This window comes from Neopsephotus bourkii, unplaced genomic scaffold (genome assembly GCF_033783945.1).
Source record: "Neopsephotus bourkii isolate Nb327-2 ecotype Australia unplaced genomic scaffold, CSIRO-AGI_Nbou_v1 NB_1707, whole genome shotgun sequence".
Taxonomy (NCBI): domain Eukaryota; kingdom Metazoa; phylum Chordata; class Aves; order Psittaciformes; family Psittacidae; genus Neopsephotus; species Neopsephotus bourkii.
The window spans coordinates 7,295,346-7,310,327 of record NW_026902181.1 but is presented as its reverse complement, the minus strand read 5'-3'; the positions used below and the strand labels follow the sequence as shown (position 1 = coordinate 7,310,327).

Genomic DNA, 14,982 nt, shown 5'->3' with positions numbered 1-14,982 from the left:
TACATACCTGAACTGGCAGAAAGCTGCTAGTAACCTCTTTAGTAACTGTCATTCTCATGTACTCCAGGACACAAATGCCCAGACTGAACTCCACCATTACATTGTTCAGCCCTCAAATAGCAAAAATCCACCTAGAATTAAAAAAAAAAACTACATTAAAATAACATACAGTAAGTAATGAATTTCGCAGTCCCTACTTAGCAAAACAATTTCCTCACATCACCTTTATCAGAAAGTGAAAGCTGCAATACAATATATGGTGCTAAATTAAACCTTGCGCAAACATTACTAACAAGTACAGATGTACACTACTTCAAGTGCTTACCGTCTGCAGTTCAAGCAAATAGCAAGCTATTGGAGGCCAAGGGCAAGCATTACAAGAGCTGTGAATGAAAAGTGATGTATTGTTAAATTGAATGTCTGTACAAGAGGGTTGTGGTTATGGAATTTGATAGCAATGAGAACTGCACTGAATATAAATGTCACCTTATTTATGATCCCTTATTATTTTTAGATTTTTCATTGCAAGGAAATACACTTAAGCAACTTTAATTCTCTACTAGAAAGTTCTCTATAAGAGAAAAAGTTGATTCAAGAACTTTTCAGAAATATTTTACTTTCTTCAGTTCCCACAGCTGGGAGAAGAAGCACCCATTCAACTGAAGTCTGTAACAGTATTAATCATATCAGGTCATTTTGGGGTACTCCTACACAGGTTATGGCTTGCTTTCCTAATAGAAAAAAAACATAATTAATCAAAGACCAAATAAAGCAGAAATTTTTACACACAGAATGGAGGATAAATACTTTTATAAAGTCCTTCTCTGACAGATTATAGCTTAGAAATGGGAAAAAGTTCCAAACACTTTCAAAAGTGATTCATTAAATGCCAGTGGCCTCACCACTGCCTTTTATTGCCACATGGTCAAATTTTATTATCTCCTATCAAAGACCTAATGTCCAAAGTGATGTCAGCACCCACTAGTTAAGCGACATCTGTCCCAGTTCTCCAGATGAAATACTGCTCACCAAAACCAGGGCTGCTCAGTATGCACTTCTAGCTTGGCTCCCCTCTAAAAGGGGGTCATACCATGGGCACTGCTAGGCCTAAGTTTGAGTGGTTCTTGATGAGAGCTGATTATCAGCACCAAAATATTTCCATTAAACCACACAGATATAGGATCCTCCCCTTCTTGCTTCTTAATTGTCACCATGACAATGTCAACACTTAAATCACCAGTGCTGAACATATGCAAGATGTGGCCCAGTTTGTATCTTTTGGAGTTGTTACCTAGACTGTTTTCAGACACACATTTGGTTTATATTTCTTCGGTATTCTTCACAGCAATAAAACTGGAGAGAGGGGATGGGAATAAGACAGCCCCTGTGGCATAGAGAAGATGATAGCAACAAAACGCCCAATTCTTTGGGTATCAGAACAAAACTGCTTTAAACGCCAGCTCCAAGGCCACTGTTGAAATGGACTGATGTCATGCTAAGAAGCAAGAGCTTGTTGCAATACCTCTCTGGCATCTCACTTGAGAAAGATCAGCATGCTTTATCGCAATAGCTAGGGGTCATCTGTATGTAGGAAACACAGTGACAGCAGGGTTAAACAAGGGAGAATATTCCTAATAATAGAAATCTAAACCTTTAATATTGTAACATCTTTAATATTATGATACACTCTTAGTGTTAATTTGGTCTAGGTATAGCTATTTCATAAGCACAGTCATATTTTTAAGCAAAGCATTTGAATTCTTTTAAAAGATGTTTACAGTAGTCAAAGAAGTATCACATTTTAAAGGTACATTTCTAATTACATTCTGGCAGAACCTTAGCTGGAAACACTACCAGTACTATTTTGATAGCAAAAGCTGTGACAGCATACATCAGCTAAGGTTATCTGCCGTCTGCTGATTATCACGATCAAACATCATTACAGGAATATTGTCAGCAGAGATGACAGAAAACTGGGGTGCAAAAAACTGGGAATGAGCTTATGAAATCTGTGAGCATTCAGAACAGAACTGGGCTGTTTCCCTAGAACTGCATGACTCCAAGGACTGAAGCAGTACAACCAGGATGGAATCCAGAATTTCCTAGCTCAGTTTCATAAAGCTGGCAGTGAAAAAATATCACTATAGACTGGACAGTTGCCAGCTGCACATGGAGGAGAAAATTCTAGCTGGTTCAGTCAAATTCAGGGTTAGCATAAGGCCCTAAAGAGAGGCAGGCATGGTGAAGTACAATTCAAAACCACACAGGTATTTCCAGCAGCAATGGATGTGCTGGTCATATGTCACTGGAATACTGTGCAAAATTTAGGTCACCCCTTTCAAGGACAGACACAGCTGTGCTCCATATGGGGGACAGCCACAGCAACAGCCCTGCCACACGGCCCCTGAGCATGTGCCTGGGCTCCCATGTTTGTGTCTGGGAAATCCCATGCCATGCACTGCATGAGCAGGAAATCCAGCCTGTGGGAAAAATGAGTGGCACAGATGGCCAGTGAGTGAACAATCCGCCCAATGCTCTCTGGATGCACTAGCCCCACCAAGGTGGGTTGACTATGCAGTGCATTGGCTGATACAACAGGGAGGCTCCAGAACTACTATATATAAACTTCTAATTTGTCCTTTGGGTTTCAGGTAGGTTCAAGCTGTATTGCACAGCATCAATCAAATAACATAGCACACATAGGGTACACCCAGCATGTCCCTAATGTGCCATACTCATTGCCCAGGTGTTCAGCTGTCAAGCTGCATTTTGTTTGTTTAGGACTTCCAGACATCAACCAGACTGATGAGAATGATTGTACTGAAGCAGTGACCATATGCTGCGTCAAGCAGTGCTAATGCAAGGAAAAGGACGAGAGGGTACAGCCATCTCTTGTTCTCCAATTAATCTCTTCCTATACAGTGCAGGAAAACAGACTTGACATGAAACAGGTGCAGAAGATGACTTGTAGGAGGATCAGAGAAATGGAAAATCCATCTCATGAGAAGTGACTGTGAGCACATCTGAATAAACAGGTGCAGACCAATATGAGCCTCAGATGGCCTCGTACTGGCCCAGAATCCGTATAGACTGAATTAGCACAGTGCTAATGAAATCTCCCACAGAACTCACCAGCTCAGGCTTAGCATCACACTGCCATAGCCCTACAGGCATGAGGAGAGGGCCAGTTTAGACCCCAGCTCACTCAGTTCATTAGCAGAGAGAATCTGAATCTGCCTGTCCCCATCAGTGTCGATATACCCCATTAGAGTTTGGCTTATCAGCCACAGTGGAGCAGTGCCCAAGGGGATATAGGACTGCCCTTGATGATCTTAAAGGTCTTTTCCTTTAAGCTATTCTATGATTCTTCAACACACAGAGAAAGGGGAGGCAGGAAAACTGCTTCAGCAAAGAGACAATGTTGGCACATGAACAAACGGTGTAAATCCACCATAGATACACTTAAGCTGGAAATATGAATAATTCTAGCCATTACAGCAGTGAGATCCTCAAAGAGCTCTCACAAGTAATGAGGACAAAAATATAACTAATTTTAAGGTGATGTTTGATGTTTCAGAATAGATCTCTCTAACACAAAGGTGCTTGAAATACCCCTAATGCCCTATAAGACCCCACCCTGAAAATCTCTGTTAGCTGTGAGCTGCAAACCAAAATTCAACTGAAATCAGAAATTTAATTAAAAGCAGCACTTCTGAGCTGGCTGCTGGCAGGCATTACACTGGTAAAAAGTGACAGCTGCTTCATTGGCAGTGCGATGTCAACATCTGTAAAAGAGGCCAAGGAACAGGCACAGGCCACAGCTGCCTGAGGACCACACCGCTTTGAAGAAGGTATTTGTAAAAAAGGCTTCAGTCTTCCGTCTATGCTTTCATCAGCTGAGATACTTTACTCCTACTTTAATTTATATTTTGCTGCTGTATTCCTTTTTTTTGGCTCAGTGGGAGCATAATGCCAATTAAAATTAGTTAAGAGAGAAAATGTCAGTTTGTCCAAATGCAACATAATTGTTCTTAAAAAAAAACATTCTCGCAGTACCTAGTAAATCCAGGGTTCGTTGGCAATGAATATGCATTTCAGAACTCTCTCCTCTTTGTACTAGTGTGCTTACATCACTTTGATCCATTTTATTCGCATATATATTCCCCACTTTGTATATGATTTCTGTTTCTGAAAAGGGGTTATTAATACCTTTTTTAAGAAAACACCATTTTCTTGTTTTACAAAATTCAAATGTGGTTCCAGGTGAGAACCAGCACCAAGGGATTAATACTCTTACAAAATCAATTTTAATAAAATGTCAGAAATAAAAGTACGGCTGGATTCCGGGAAGCAGGTTTGCACATATGTTAATGTTCAGAGGTAATTTTTGGCCCTTAAATTAAGTTTCACAGAGGATAGTGGACTGCTCCTGGTAGCCACAATAATTCACACACTGCAAATAGTGAACCGGAACTCAAAATTTAATATCAAAGCTTAATGCAACCATTTAATCTTTGGTTGTTTTTCTTTTTTTCCTGACAGAGCTTCAGGTGGAAATGACGGGCCCTATGAAATGATGAGCTGCATTACATAGCTCTATGCTTGTCACAGTTTTTTTCCCTGTGAAGAGACTGTATTGCTTAGTCTAAGAATAACTTTAAAATTCACAGAAAGTAAGAACTGTTGAGCAGCTAAAAATAAAAAGTCATAGGAGGACGCGCTGTTAGGCATAAACATTGAGACCCTTCAAATCATCTTGAGCTGTTGAGCTAACCTAAACATTTTGGGTCAGATCCTGATCCCAGTGAATTAAAATGATTTGTGGTGAGAAATAATGTTTCTCCTTTTATTTCTGTTTTCCTGCTAATTAGTATCAGATATAACATCGCAAGACTATTCTGTAAACAAAGTGCAAAATTAATCATTTTCAGAGGAACATTTTATTCACAGTAGACTGTGTAGGAAAGGAATTAAGCCTAAGTAAACAAACAATGAAGGTGAACAAGAATACACAGAGAAAGTGAAAAGATGTAGAAAAGATGGCAGATGTAGTTAAAATTACTGGATATATGATGAAAGCAAAATATACTGCTTATGAGGAAAATTCAAATATTGAGTAAAATGCTGAGTAATTTCATGTGAGCATTAAATTATTTGCAGTTTCCTGCATAAAAGGAAAAATATCACAGAAATTCAGGCCCCTGTTATGCCAAAGCTCTTTTGTTCATACAAGAGCAGAGAAGCTAGCAGGTTTACACAATTTTATGACAATTAAAATATTCCATATAAACAATGCATAGTTGTCCAAACTAACTGACTTCCACTTCCAATTCTTTCTGGGCAAAGTCTGAGAAAGAAATACCGTGCTGCAATATAAAATAAGCAAATTGCATCTATTTTGGAACAAATGAAGAATTACATGCAGCTCAAAATCTTTCTATCTGGCTGCAGAGCCCTATGATGTGTCAAACTGTCCAGAAGCTTCTTTCTATTATTGATAAACAAGCCATGTATTAAATTAGGAGATTAAGATGTGTATTCCTTTCAGTTCTCATGTATGTTTGTCATTAATCTAAAATAACACTGCCAAAACCCAACCACAGAAATAGTAAAAATAAATACCACAGGTCTGGGAATAGAAATCCTGAGGTCACAAAGAGAAGGTAACTTCAAGGGAGTATCCTGGAAATCAAGACTTATAAATCATCATGGGCTGAAAGAAACAAAATTCAGCAATAGCATAATGCCATTTTACGTGGCTAAAAATACTGAATAGTGGGGCAAATGCCAGGAAAAAAAAATGACTGGAAAACTTCATAAACATTTATGTTCAAAGAAAAGGCTTTAAGCGAGTTATTTGATAGAGACTAAGTGCACAGCAATGGTGCCTTCTAGCCTCCTGATTGGTATGCTGCTTGCTTCAAACGGGTCTGTCATGCTTAAAGCGATCATTTACACAAAACCAGTCCACATTATGTATGTAATACACATTTTAGTGATGTTGGGGATAAAAGGTCAGTGGATGAATCATCCCCACTCTGTATTCAAAAGTGGGCTGATACTCCTGCCTTTCTCGGTAAAACTCCTCCATTCTTGCTAAAGTATTTGTTTCTTTACTCTACAGCTTATTCCAAACCGTTAAACCACTGCTGGGTAAAACCATTATATTGTAGAAAATGAGGGTCACCCTGAAAAAGATTATCCTAGGCATGATCCCCAAAGATTTTTCTTGAATAAATGTTTTCTAAATGCCTTTTTTTCATGCCTTCCCCTCTGAGTCTGTTACAGACTGAAAATTCAAATGTGTATACTGGTTCAGGCAGGGCACGTGCAATTACCGGAAAACCTGAGAATTATTAGATTATATTATTTTTTAAACCTTCATATTTTACTGCACTTCTAAGGAAAGTGAGATGATGGAAATCACACCCTGAGCCTTCAGCCTTCATTTTGTCTGTTATCATGTTTCAGCCAATCCTGATCACAAGGAAGGCATCAGGAGTTTTGCCACTGATCGCTCATGACTTTCACCACAGAAACCTTGGGGCTCTGAGCATCAGCCTGAGACAAAGACTGCCAGGCAGCAGTGAGATTTCCCCATGGCAAGGAAGCTCAAAGGACTAGTTTCACTTACCTCCACAAAGCCTGGACCCAGTCTGTCAACTCAAAAGCGTACCTTTAACATTCTGAGAAAATAAACCTTGTCCTGTTGCCATTTAAAAGATTAAAATCTATACTTAGTTATCAGGCTCTTGTCATCTTTCTGAACAGTGTTAATGTATTGAAATTTGATGTCATATGTTGAAATATACTGTTATAAAAAAAAAAAACAACACTGCATGTGATGAATTCTGTTACAATCTTCTTAGAGAAGATTTAGTTTCAAGCAAATTGCATCTCCTCATCCTCCTTTGTATCACACCTGAAACTGGTATGACCAAAGACAATGGAAGAAGTATTTTCTCTTTCTGCCAAGGACTTCATCTGTATTCAATGTGTATAAAGTTGCCGACTAAGTATAACTCTATGGGGTTCCACTTCTGGATGAGACTGCTGTCTTTGCTGCAGAGCAAACCATTCAGTTGACTATAATTATACTGTACTACCAGGGGGTCCAGCCTGAGCTCTTGAGCCGTAGCAGCTTTTGAGCAGTTTGCTTGGTGCGTAGCAAAGATGTGCTTGGCATGGGGGGTTCTGGATAATCTCATTTCCTACTGCTGGAGGAAGTGTGTTAGCAGATGCTGCTGAAGTTGACATTGCTGGCTTACCCCAGAAGCTGGCTGTGCACCCCTTTCGGCGACATTGCCCAGCAGGACCTTGTGACAGCCACTGTCATCTCCTGTATATCTCCTGTACTCTTCTACTACTCAAAAGGGTAAGACTACCTACATTTTCCATGCAGTGAAGCTTATTCAGAAAATTTCTGCTCTTAATATATTCTCAATTGCAGTTCCACCCTGGGGCAGTTTGATAGTATTGCTAGGGCAGTCTGATGGAGCAGTTCTGTTAACCCTGCTTTGGCCACACGCTGTGGCCATTTCCCTTGTGCCTTCTCTGCAACAAACATGATCATTCCCTTTGTCATGATCCAGTTTAGGGAACAAACCTGTCAGGAAAAAAATAACTGATTTTTCTAAAGCAAAGTTTTTCTGCCCCCTTAGTCCCTGAATCAGGTCACTGCAGGTCAATGGAAGATCACACATGACACAGTGCAAGCAGAAGTAAGGAAGAAGGGTGGAAGAAGGGTGGAAAGAATGTGCCTTTTGGCATTCATCAAGTTACACTTTAAGTTGTGCTGTTATACACTATTTTAGGGGTCCTAAAGTAAACCCAGTCACCTAAATCACCTGGGTTTAAAACCAGAATTCTTTAACCTGAAGCCTGTTGGTTATCTCATTTCTACCACAGCTAGCTAGCACAAAAGGGGTATCAGCAAGCAGCAGTGCAGAGGCAGATGCAGAAGCCCATTAACATATCCGGAGAACAGTACGTTTGTTCATGCTGCAAAGCTTTGGTGGGTGGCTCACAGACTCAAGAAAATGTTGGTTGCCACATTTCCACGCTCAGGGAAAGACCTGAATGTAGCACTAACAGAGATGTAGCTGTGGAATCAGCCTTTACTCCAAACTAAATGATTCCTTCCGAATTCATCACAGAGTCAGCAAGAAGTGTGAGGAGAGGGGAAATGCAAGGAACCTCTTCATCATACATGACATACTTGTCACATATTCAAGGATGAGAATGCCAGGCTAGGGTGGGAGAGTCAAATTCCATGGCTCTGTCTATAATTTTATAGACCAGTCTGTGGCATGGCAGTTTTTTCCTTTCAGTTCTCAAAGCTACTCAAATCATTGGCTGAGTGCTTCTTCTCATGTTTTTTTTCTGAGTCACATATATTGATTTTTTAAAGACAAATAAAGAAAAGAAAGAAAAACAAACACAAGGTAGGAAAAGAAAAACATGATGAAAGATTAAGAGGGATGTAGGTCCAGAGACAGCCAGAGCCATGCTCAGACTCCAGTTTATGGCAATTTTTTTCCGGAGGTGTCACTAAGAGCAAACAAATGCAGATGGAGTTTATCCACCTCCAATTTCAGCAATACAGCATTTACCTACTTCTTACGGATACCAGACAGGTGAGTTATTCACCACTACACTACTGGAGCTCTCTGCAGCCACTGGGGAGCCACTTACATGGAAAGAAATCATCCAGCTCTTATTCCAGGGATGGATCCAAACGTCAGCAAAAGTCTTTTTCATTTCCTTTACTGTTCTAACAAACATATTAACGACATGTAGCTTAGATGACATGAGAGGTGGAACTCTTCCAAAATACATTTAGTTTCCTCTCAGAAAGTATTGCGTGCCTTTGCACAGGAAATTATAAAATAGAAAATAAACATGTAAATATACCATTTCAACACATCCTCTACAACAAAGCAGACCTGATGGTTTTAATTTCAGCTTTTTGAGGTTTTATTTTTATAAGTCACTTGAATTTATTTTGTAGCTCCTGTTTTTGAAAAGAACTTAAAAGAGCTATGAATTCCATTTATCAAATGGGGAAAAACTACAACTATAAAATTCTCAAAAGAAGAAAATAATGTGAGCCTTGTATGTGCACTTGTGCAGACACACACATACAAACTTACATATATTTAAGTTAGTGACTGCTGAAACACAGACCACATACAGAAGAGTAAAAAACACCCATAACCAGATGTGTCACTGTTAATCCCATGTTTTAGGGTATATTCTATGAAATCCTCAGAGTGCAGGAAGACATAAGTTCCCACACTATTAGCAGCAGCGATATGGATTCCTAGAAAGACTGACTACCTTCACATACCTAAAAATAATCCAAGATCCAGCTGGCTGGTACAGCCCTTGTGACGTAGATAGAGGGGTTACTGGCGTGAAAACACAGGATTTTGAAAAAGGTCCAGCAGAACACAGAAGTAAGGACAGCAGCAACACATCACTTCAAACTTCCCGAGAACCAAGGAGCTGCAGAAGGAATTCCACACTTTCCCACGGAGTTTTGTCTAAATACGCAAGCGCTGTACTTCAACTGACGCATCAGTGCATGGCTTGTAGAGCCACGCAGAGCCACTGTTTCACTAAGAAACAGCATCCTCAGGTTATACTTGAATTTTGCTATGGCAGGAAAGTATAGCAGGGTGCAACTGCAGCAAAATGCTTCATTCTCTGCTCTATCCACAGCTGAATAGGAAACCCCAATTCAAAAGTCTCCTTCAAGCTATAAAGCAAAGTTGTTTCCAGGGAATGGAGAAAAAGTCATTTCTGAAGTCCCTTCCAGCTACAAATAAGCTATACAAGACCAAAGACTTTTTTTTTTCCTTGGAATATCTCTCACTGATCTAGTAGAGCAAAGTTTGTTGATATTCAAGGTTGCAAACCCATCTGTTTACTCAGGCTTTTGTCTGTCAGCATAGTTTGCAGAGGTCGCTTTGAGAGATCAATTTTTTTCCTGGGGGTTTCTTCACAGTTACCACAATTTATTGCATCTGTTTAGAGGCTTTAATTTGTGGTTTTTAAGATTGCATAACTGCACAGAGAGGTGGTGAGAGGCCCACATGAAGAGTTCAAAATAAGTTTGACAATATAGTAAATATCTACTCAGTAATTTTCCCTGGACTGAGTACCACAGAATGCCAGAAAAGGTTATTAATCAGGCTAGTGTAGGAATGTGGCATTATGAGGACGGGAGCATACATTTCCATTCAGATGCTAAAACGCTGAGTTCCGTTCATGTGCTGTTGACACCAGCTGAAGACACACACCGGGGTGCTGCAAACCAGGCGCCTGATTAGATTGCTCTCCAACAGCCTATTAGGAACCCGATAAAGAAAAAATAAAATGAGATTTTAATTTTGCCTTTTATTCAGAGTTCTCGTAATAAGTTACATAAAAATGAAGTAAGCTGCCTGGACTCCCACGAGGAGGCTCAGCATTGATTTTTCCATGTTGCAGATGTTAGACAGGAGGCACGGAGACACGCACAGTCTCATTTGGAGAAGCACAGGCTGCACCCAGGAGGAGCTGCAGGTCCTCAGGCACTCTGGGACTCTGCAGCTAGAGACCTGATGTTGGCCACAGGCAGAAATGGGGTGTCCAGGACCCACATGCACATTGAATGCTTGGATCCTGTGTCCCCAGGTCAGCATGGCAGGCACCTGGGTGAGTGGTAGCTGCAGCAGCAGCTCGGGCGTACGTGAGTCAGATTTGCATAGCAGAGGGCAGTGTTCAGCATTTTGGACACCAGCTAGCTAGCCTTTGCTGGAGAAAATGATGAGAAATTATGGGGAGGGTGCGAGCTTGGAACCCTGCATCAGTGGGGGGGCAAAGCTGCAAGCAGAGCTAGCGTATTTTGTCTAGGGTTGTGTGTATACACCAAAGTAGGTTTAAGCTCCATACCACTGGGACAGGTCTCCATATAGTTCAGCAAGAAAGAACTTACAGATAAATTCCTCCTGACTGGGTGAAGACTGAAGGCAGACGGTCTGTGTTCAGTACTGAGTACTGGAAGCACTTTGCTACCAAAACACCCACCCACCCAACTTAACACAAGCCCTGTTGTGAGGATGGTTACAGATGCCTACCTGGCCATACCCACAGGGTGACACTTCAGCCATCTGTCCAAGGACCTTGTTAGATCTACTCATACGAGAACCTTGTGTTTATGCTTCACATGACAACAGGAAAAAACACATTGCTGCTTCCTCCTGGCTCACCGTAAAGGAGCGTCTGCCCTGACTTACAGCTCACCTGGATGCAGCAGGCCCCCCGTGAAGAGGGGACATGGTAGAACAGCACTCACCTGTCGCCTTCACCATGTATCCATCCCCTGCTCCCGGAAACACCGAGAGGGCCCAAGCTCCGCATTTACGGTGGAGCTCCCAGGAGAAGCCCCGGGCCGGGCGAGGCACACCCCGCAACCGGGAGCATAATCCTCCCCGGGGAAGCAGGGACTGTCCTGACCAGGCCGGCCTCGACCGCGCTCGGAAGCGCAGCTGCAGCGCGACTGAGCCCCGCCTTCACACCCCGGCGCACCCCCCACAGCTTCCTCTGGCCCCGCGGCTCCCTGCCGCGATCCTCATTCCCTAGGGCCCGAGGGGGAGGACGATGACCCCCACCCCAACAGGAAACCCGCCGCCGGAGGACGGCTGCAAGCACCCTCCTGCTGGGGGCCGGGCGAGCCGGCGCGGCCCCGCACACCTCCCGACCTGGCGGCGACAGAGGCCCACGGCTGCCCAGCGCCGCGGCCGCTGCTTCTCGGGCAACAGCTACCCCTAGCGGCCGGAGCGCGCTCCGCGCCCCGCCTCCGCCTCGTGGCAGCGCCCGCCGGCCCGCGCCCACCTGACACCCCCCAGCTCGGGACAGGGCCGCGCGCCGCGAAGCGACGGCATGGCTAGGCGCAGGGGCAGCGGCCGCCGCCCTTGCCGCCGCCGCGGGGGGAGGATGCGAGCGCACCGTGTCCGCGGGTTCGAGCCCGGGTACCCCCGCGGCGACGGCGGGGCGTGTGGCGGGGCGGAGGCCGTGCCTAGGGGCCACTGGGTTGGCGGGGTGGGGAGGGAAACACTGTGAGGGATGCGGCGCGGACGGCCAGTCCCTGTCACCTGCAGGTTGCTGCCGGGACGGCCTGGGGACCCGGCTGCCGCTCCGGCGCGGCACCAGCCCCGCGCTCGCACACCCAGTGCGGAGAGAGACAGGGGCGCGGGCTGCTCCTGTTGCACTGCCCTTGGCGGGGCTGTTTGCAAGAGCTTGCCGCTATCTGCGACCGGGAACCCCGGCGGTGCCCTATCTCGGAGTCTGTGCCTGTGCCCGATAGCGGCTGCTCCCTGCTTTGTTGCACGTCCCTCGCAGCTCCCGCCGGGGCTCTCTCCCCTTTTGTCTGTGTATTTTTAGGTCATTAGAGTGGAGGGGTAGGTAATCCCCAGGCTCAAGTTCCAGAGGGGCGGGTTCTGGCCGGAGGTGGAGTCACTTTTCATTTAAATCCCTGACTATAAAATGGGCTTAAAGAGAAGCGGGATCTCAGCTGTGCTGCACAGACCCCAGCAAGCAGGGTGTGTGGAGACCCCCCAGCAGCCAGCGCCCTGCAGCATAAGCCGCTGCGATGCTCCACTCCCTTGGCGTTCACACCTTGCAGCTGCTCACCCAGGCGGCCGCCTGCATCCTTCTCTTCCCCCGCTTCCTGCTCACCGCCGTGATGCTCTGGCTCCTGGATTTTCTGTGCATTAGGAAGAAGATGCTGACGATGCCCACGGCGGAGGAGGTGGCCGGTGCCAGCGAGGGGCCGCCCCCTGACGACCCCCCGGTCTGCGTGTCCGACTCCAACCGCATGTTCACGCTGGAGTCGCTGAAAGCCGTGTGGCACGGGCAGAAACTGGACTTCTTCAAGTCGGCGCACGTGGGCTCCTTGGCCCCCAACCCCGAGGTGATCCAGCTGGACGGGCAGAAGAGAATCCGCATCCTGGACTTCGCCCGCGGCAAGAGACCCCTCATCCTCAACTTCGGCAGCTGCACCTGACCCCCATTCATGGCCCGCCTGAGGTCCTTCCAGCGCCTGGCCTCGCACTTCGTGGACATTGCTGACTTCCTGCTGGTGTACATCGAAGAAGCACACCCGTCCGACGGCTGGGTCAGCTCGGACGCAGCCTACAACATCCCCAAGCACCAGTGCCTCCAGGACCGGCTGCGGGCAGCTCAGCTGATGCGAGAAGGGGCACCCGATTGCCCGCTGGCCGTAGACACTATGGACAATGCTTCCAGCGCCGCCTACGGTGCCTACTTCGAGAGGCTCTACATCATCCAGGAGGAGAAGGTGATGTACCAGGGAGGCAGAGGACCAGAGGGCTACAAGATCTCGGAGCTGAGAAGCTGGTTAGACCAGTACAAAACCCGCCTCCAGAGCCCCAGCACGGTGGTCATCCAAGTGTAAAAAAGACCTGGGGAGAAGTGCAGAGGTGGAAAGGTGTGAGGGGGGGGGGTGAGGGGGGGAGGGAGAGGTGGGGAGAGAGAAAGCGCTGCGGCGCGGTGGCAGGAGCTGTCTTCCCCGGGGACACTCGAAGGAGGCTGCTGTGCGAGCTTTCGAGCAAGATGTGCCATAGCCTTTCTCTATTCAAATCACGTTGATTTGCCAGCCACGCTCTGTCAATACTGTATGTCCATGTGCGTTTTGTAAATAACTCTTTCTTTTTCCTTTCTTTTTTTTTTTTTTTTTTAAGAAGCGTTTACTATTTCTTAAGGAGGCTCTCTTCCTACGGGATCTGCTCCCAGCTGCGTGTGTGCGCGGGTGTGTGTCTGAAAGTTGTGTACAAGTGCTCCGTGCTGCCTAGCAAGTGCTAACTGGGATTTCTAGTATTTCTTTGTGATGACCGATTTTGAAATGGGTCCCTCTAATGCCAAGAAATCGCGTCTGATGTTGTCAAGTACTAGAACTGCCAATAGCCAGAGCTGAACGGAATGTCCTATTTATGTGGGGGGGGTTTTGTAAGACGTTCGTTCACCTTTTTTTTTATGAATTTTTTTAAATAATAAAGGTTCAGTAAATACACGTTTAACCTTGACTGCCTCTATTTCCAGACCGCTATGTTCACTTTCCCTTTTGCCTGCCTCACAGCACCCTCCCACAGCCGGAGGGTGGAAAACGAACCGGCCGGCGGGAGAGGATGCGCTGCTGGGGGCTAGGGCGACAAACGAGGAGAACGGGGTGTATCAGGCGTCCCCAGGGGGGAAATTCAAACCCCGGGACCCCCAGGGGAGGGAGCATCTCTGTGCTCCTAGACACCGGCCCGCAGGACCGCGCGCTCCTGTTCTGGCCCCTCTGAGCCGCCCCTGGGGCTGAGCCCTGGGAGAGCAAAGGTGCAGGGCTGGTCGGTGCCGTGCAGGCAAGGGAATCCGGGCCAAAATAACAGGCGAGGGGAAGCCGTTCCGCCTGGGAGAGCCGCTCCGTCGCGGATGGACAGCCTGAGCCAGAGCCCAGCCGGGGGCAGCGCGACCAGCACCTGCGGCAAGGCGGGGCGGCCCCGGCAAGCGGCGGCGGCGGCTGCGCGGCTCGGGCAGGAGGGCAGCGCCCAGCCCAACTGTGCGGGGCTCAGCCCCGGCAGCCGCTTTTCAGAGAGTGCGGGGTGCCGGAGCCCTCTCCCCCGGAGCCCGGCAGGTGAAGCAGATCGCGGGGAGCATCCGCAGAGCCTGCGCAAAGCAGCCCAGAAACAGCGGGTCTTTAAGCACCTCTCGTTGTGCCTCCGAGCGCCTCCTTGTCCTTGGCAGCAGCGGGACGAGGCGCCAAGGCTGTTCAGCTGCCGAGTAAGTTTTGGAGAAGGGGGCAGGTGGGGGCCAAGCTGAGTGCACAAGACTAAGGTAAACCCGCGGAAAGCTGTTTGTGATGGCGTTACAGCGCCTGTCTTGCCCATAACAATGGTCCTCTGTCCCTCAATATTCACGGTTTAAATCAGCCTG

The 14,982-nt window shown here is 46.3% G+C and overlaps 1 protein-coding gene across 1 annotated transcript; it reads left to right on the top strand.

Moving 5' to 3' along the window:
- Nucleotides 1-12,191: 12,191 nt before the first annotated feature.
- DIO3 (iodothyronine deiodinase 3) lies at nucleotides 12,192-14,077 on the top strand. Its single transcript, XM_061376486.1, has one exon. The coding sequence runs from the start codon at nucleotides 12,638-12,640 to the stop codon at nucleotides 13,460-13,462; it is 825 nt and encodes a 274-aa protein (XP_061232470.1). The 5' UTR covers nucleotides 12,192-12,637; the 3' UTR covers nucleotides 13,463-14,077.
- The last annotated feature ends 905 nt before the right edge of the window (nucleotides 14,078-14,982 follow it).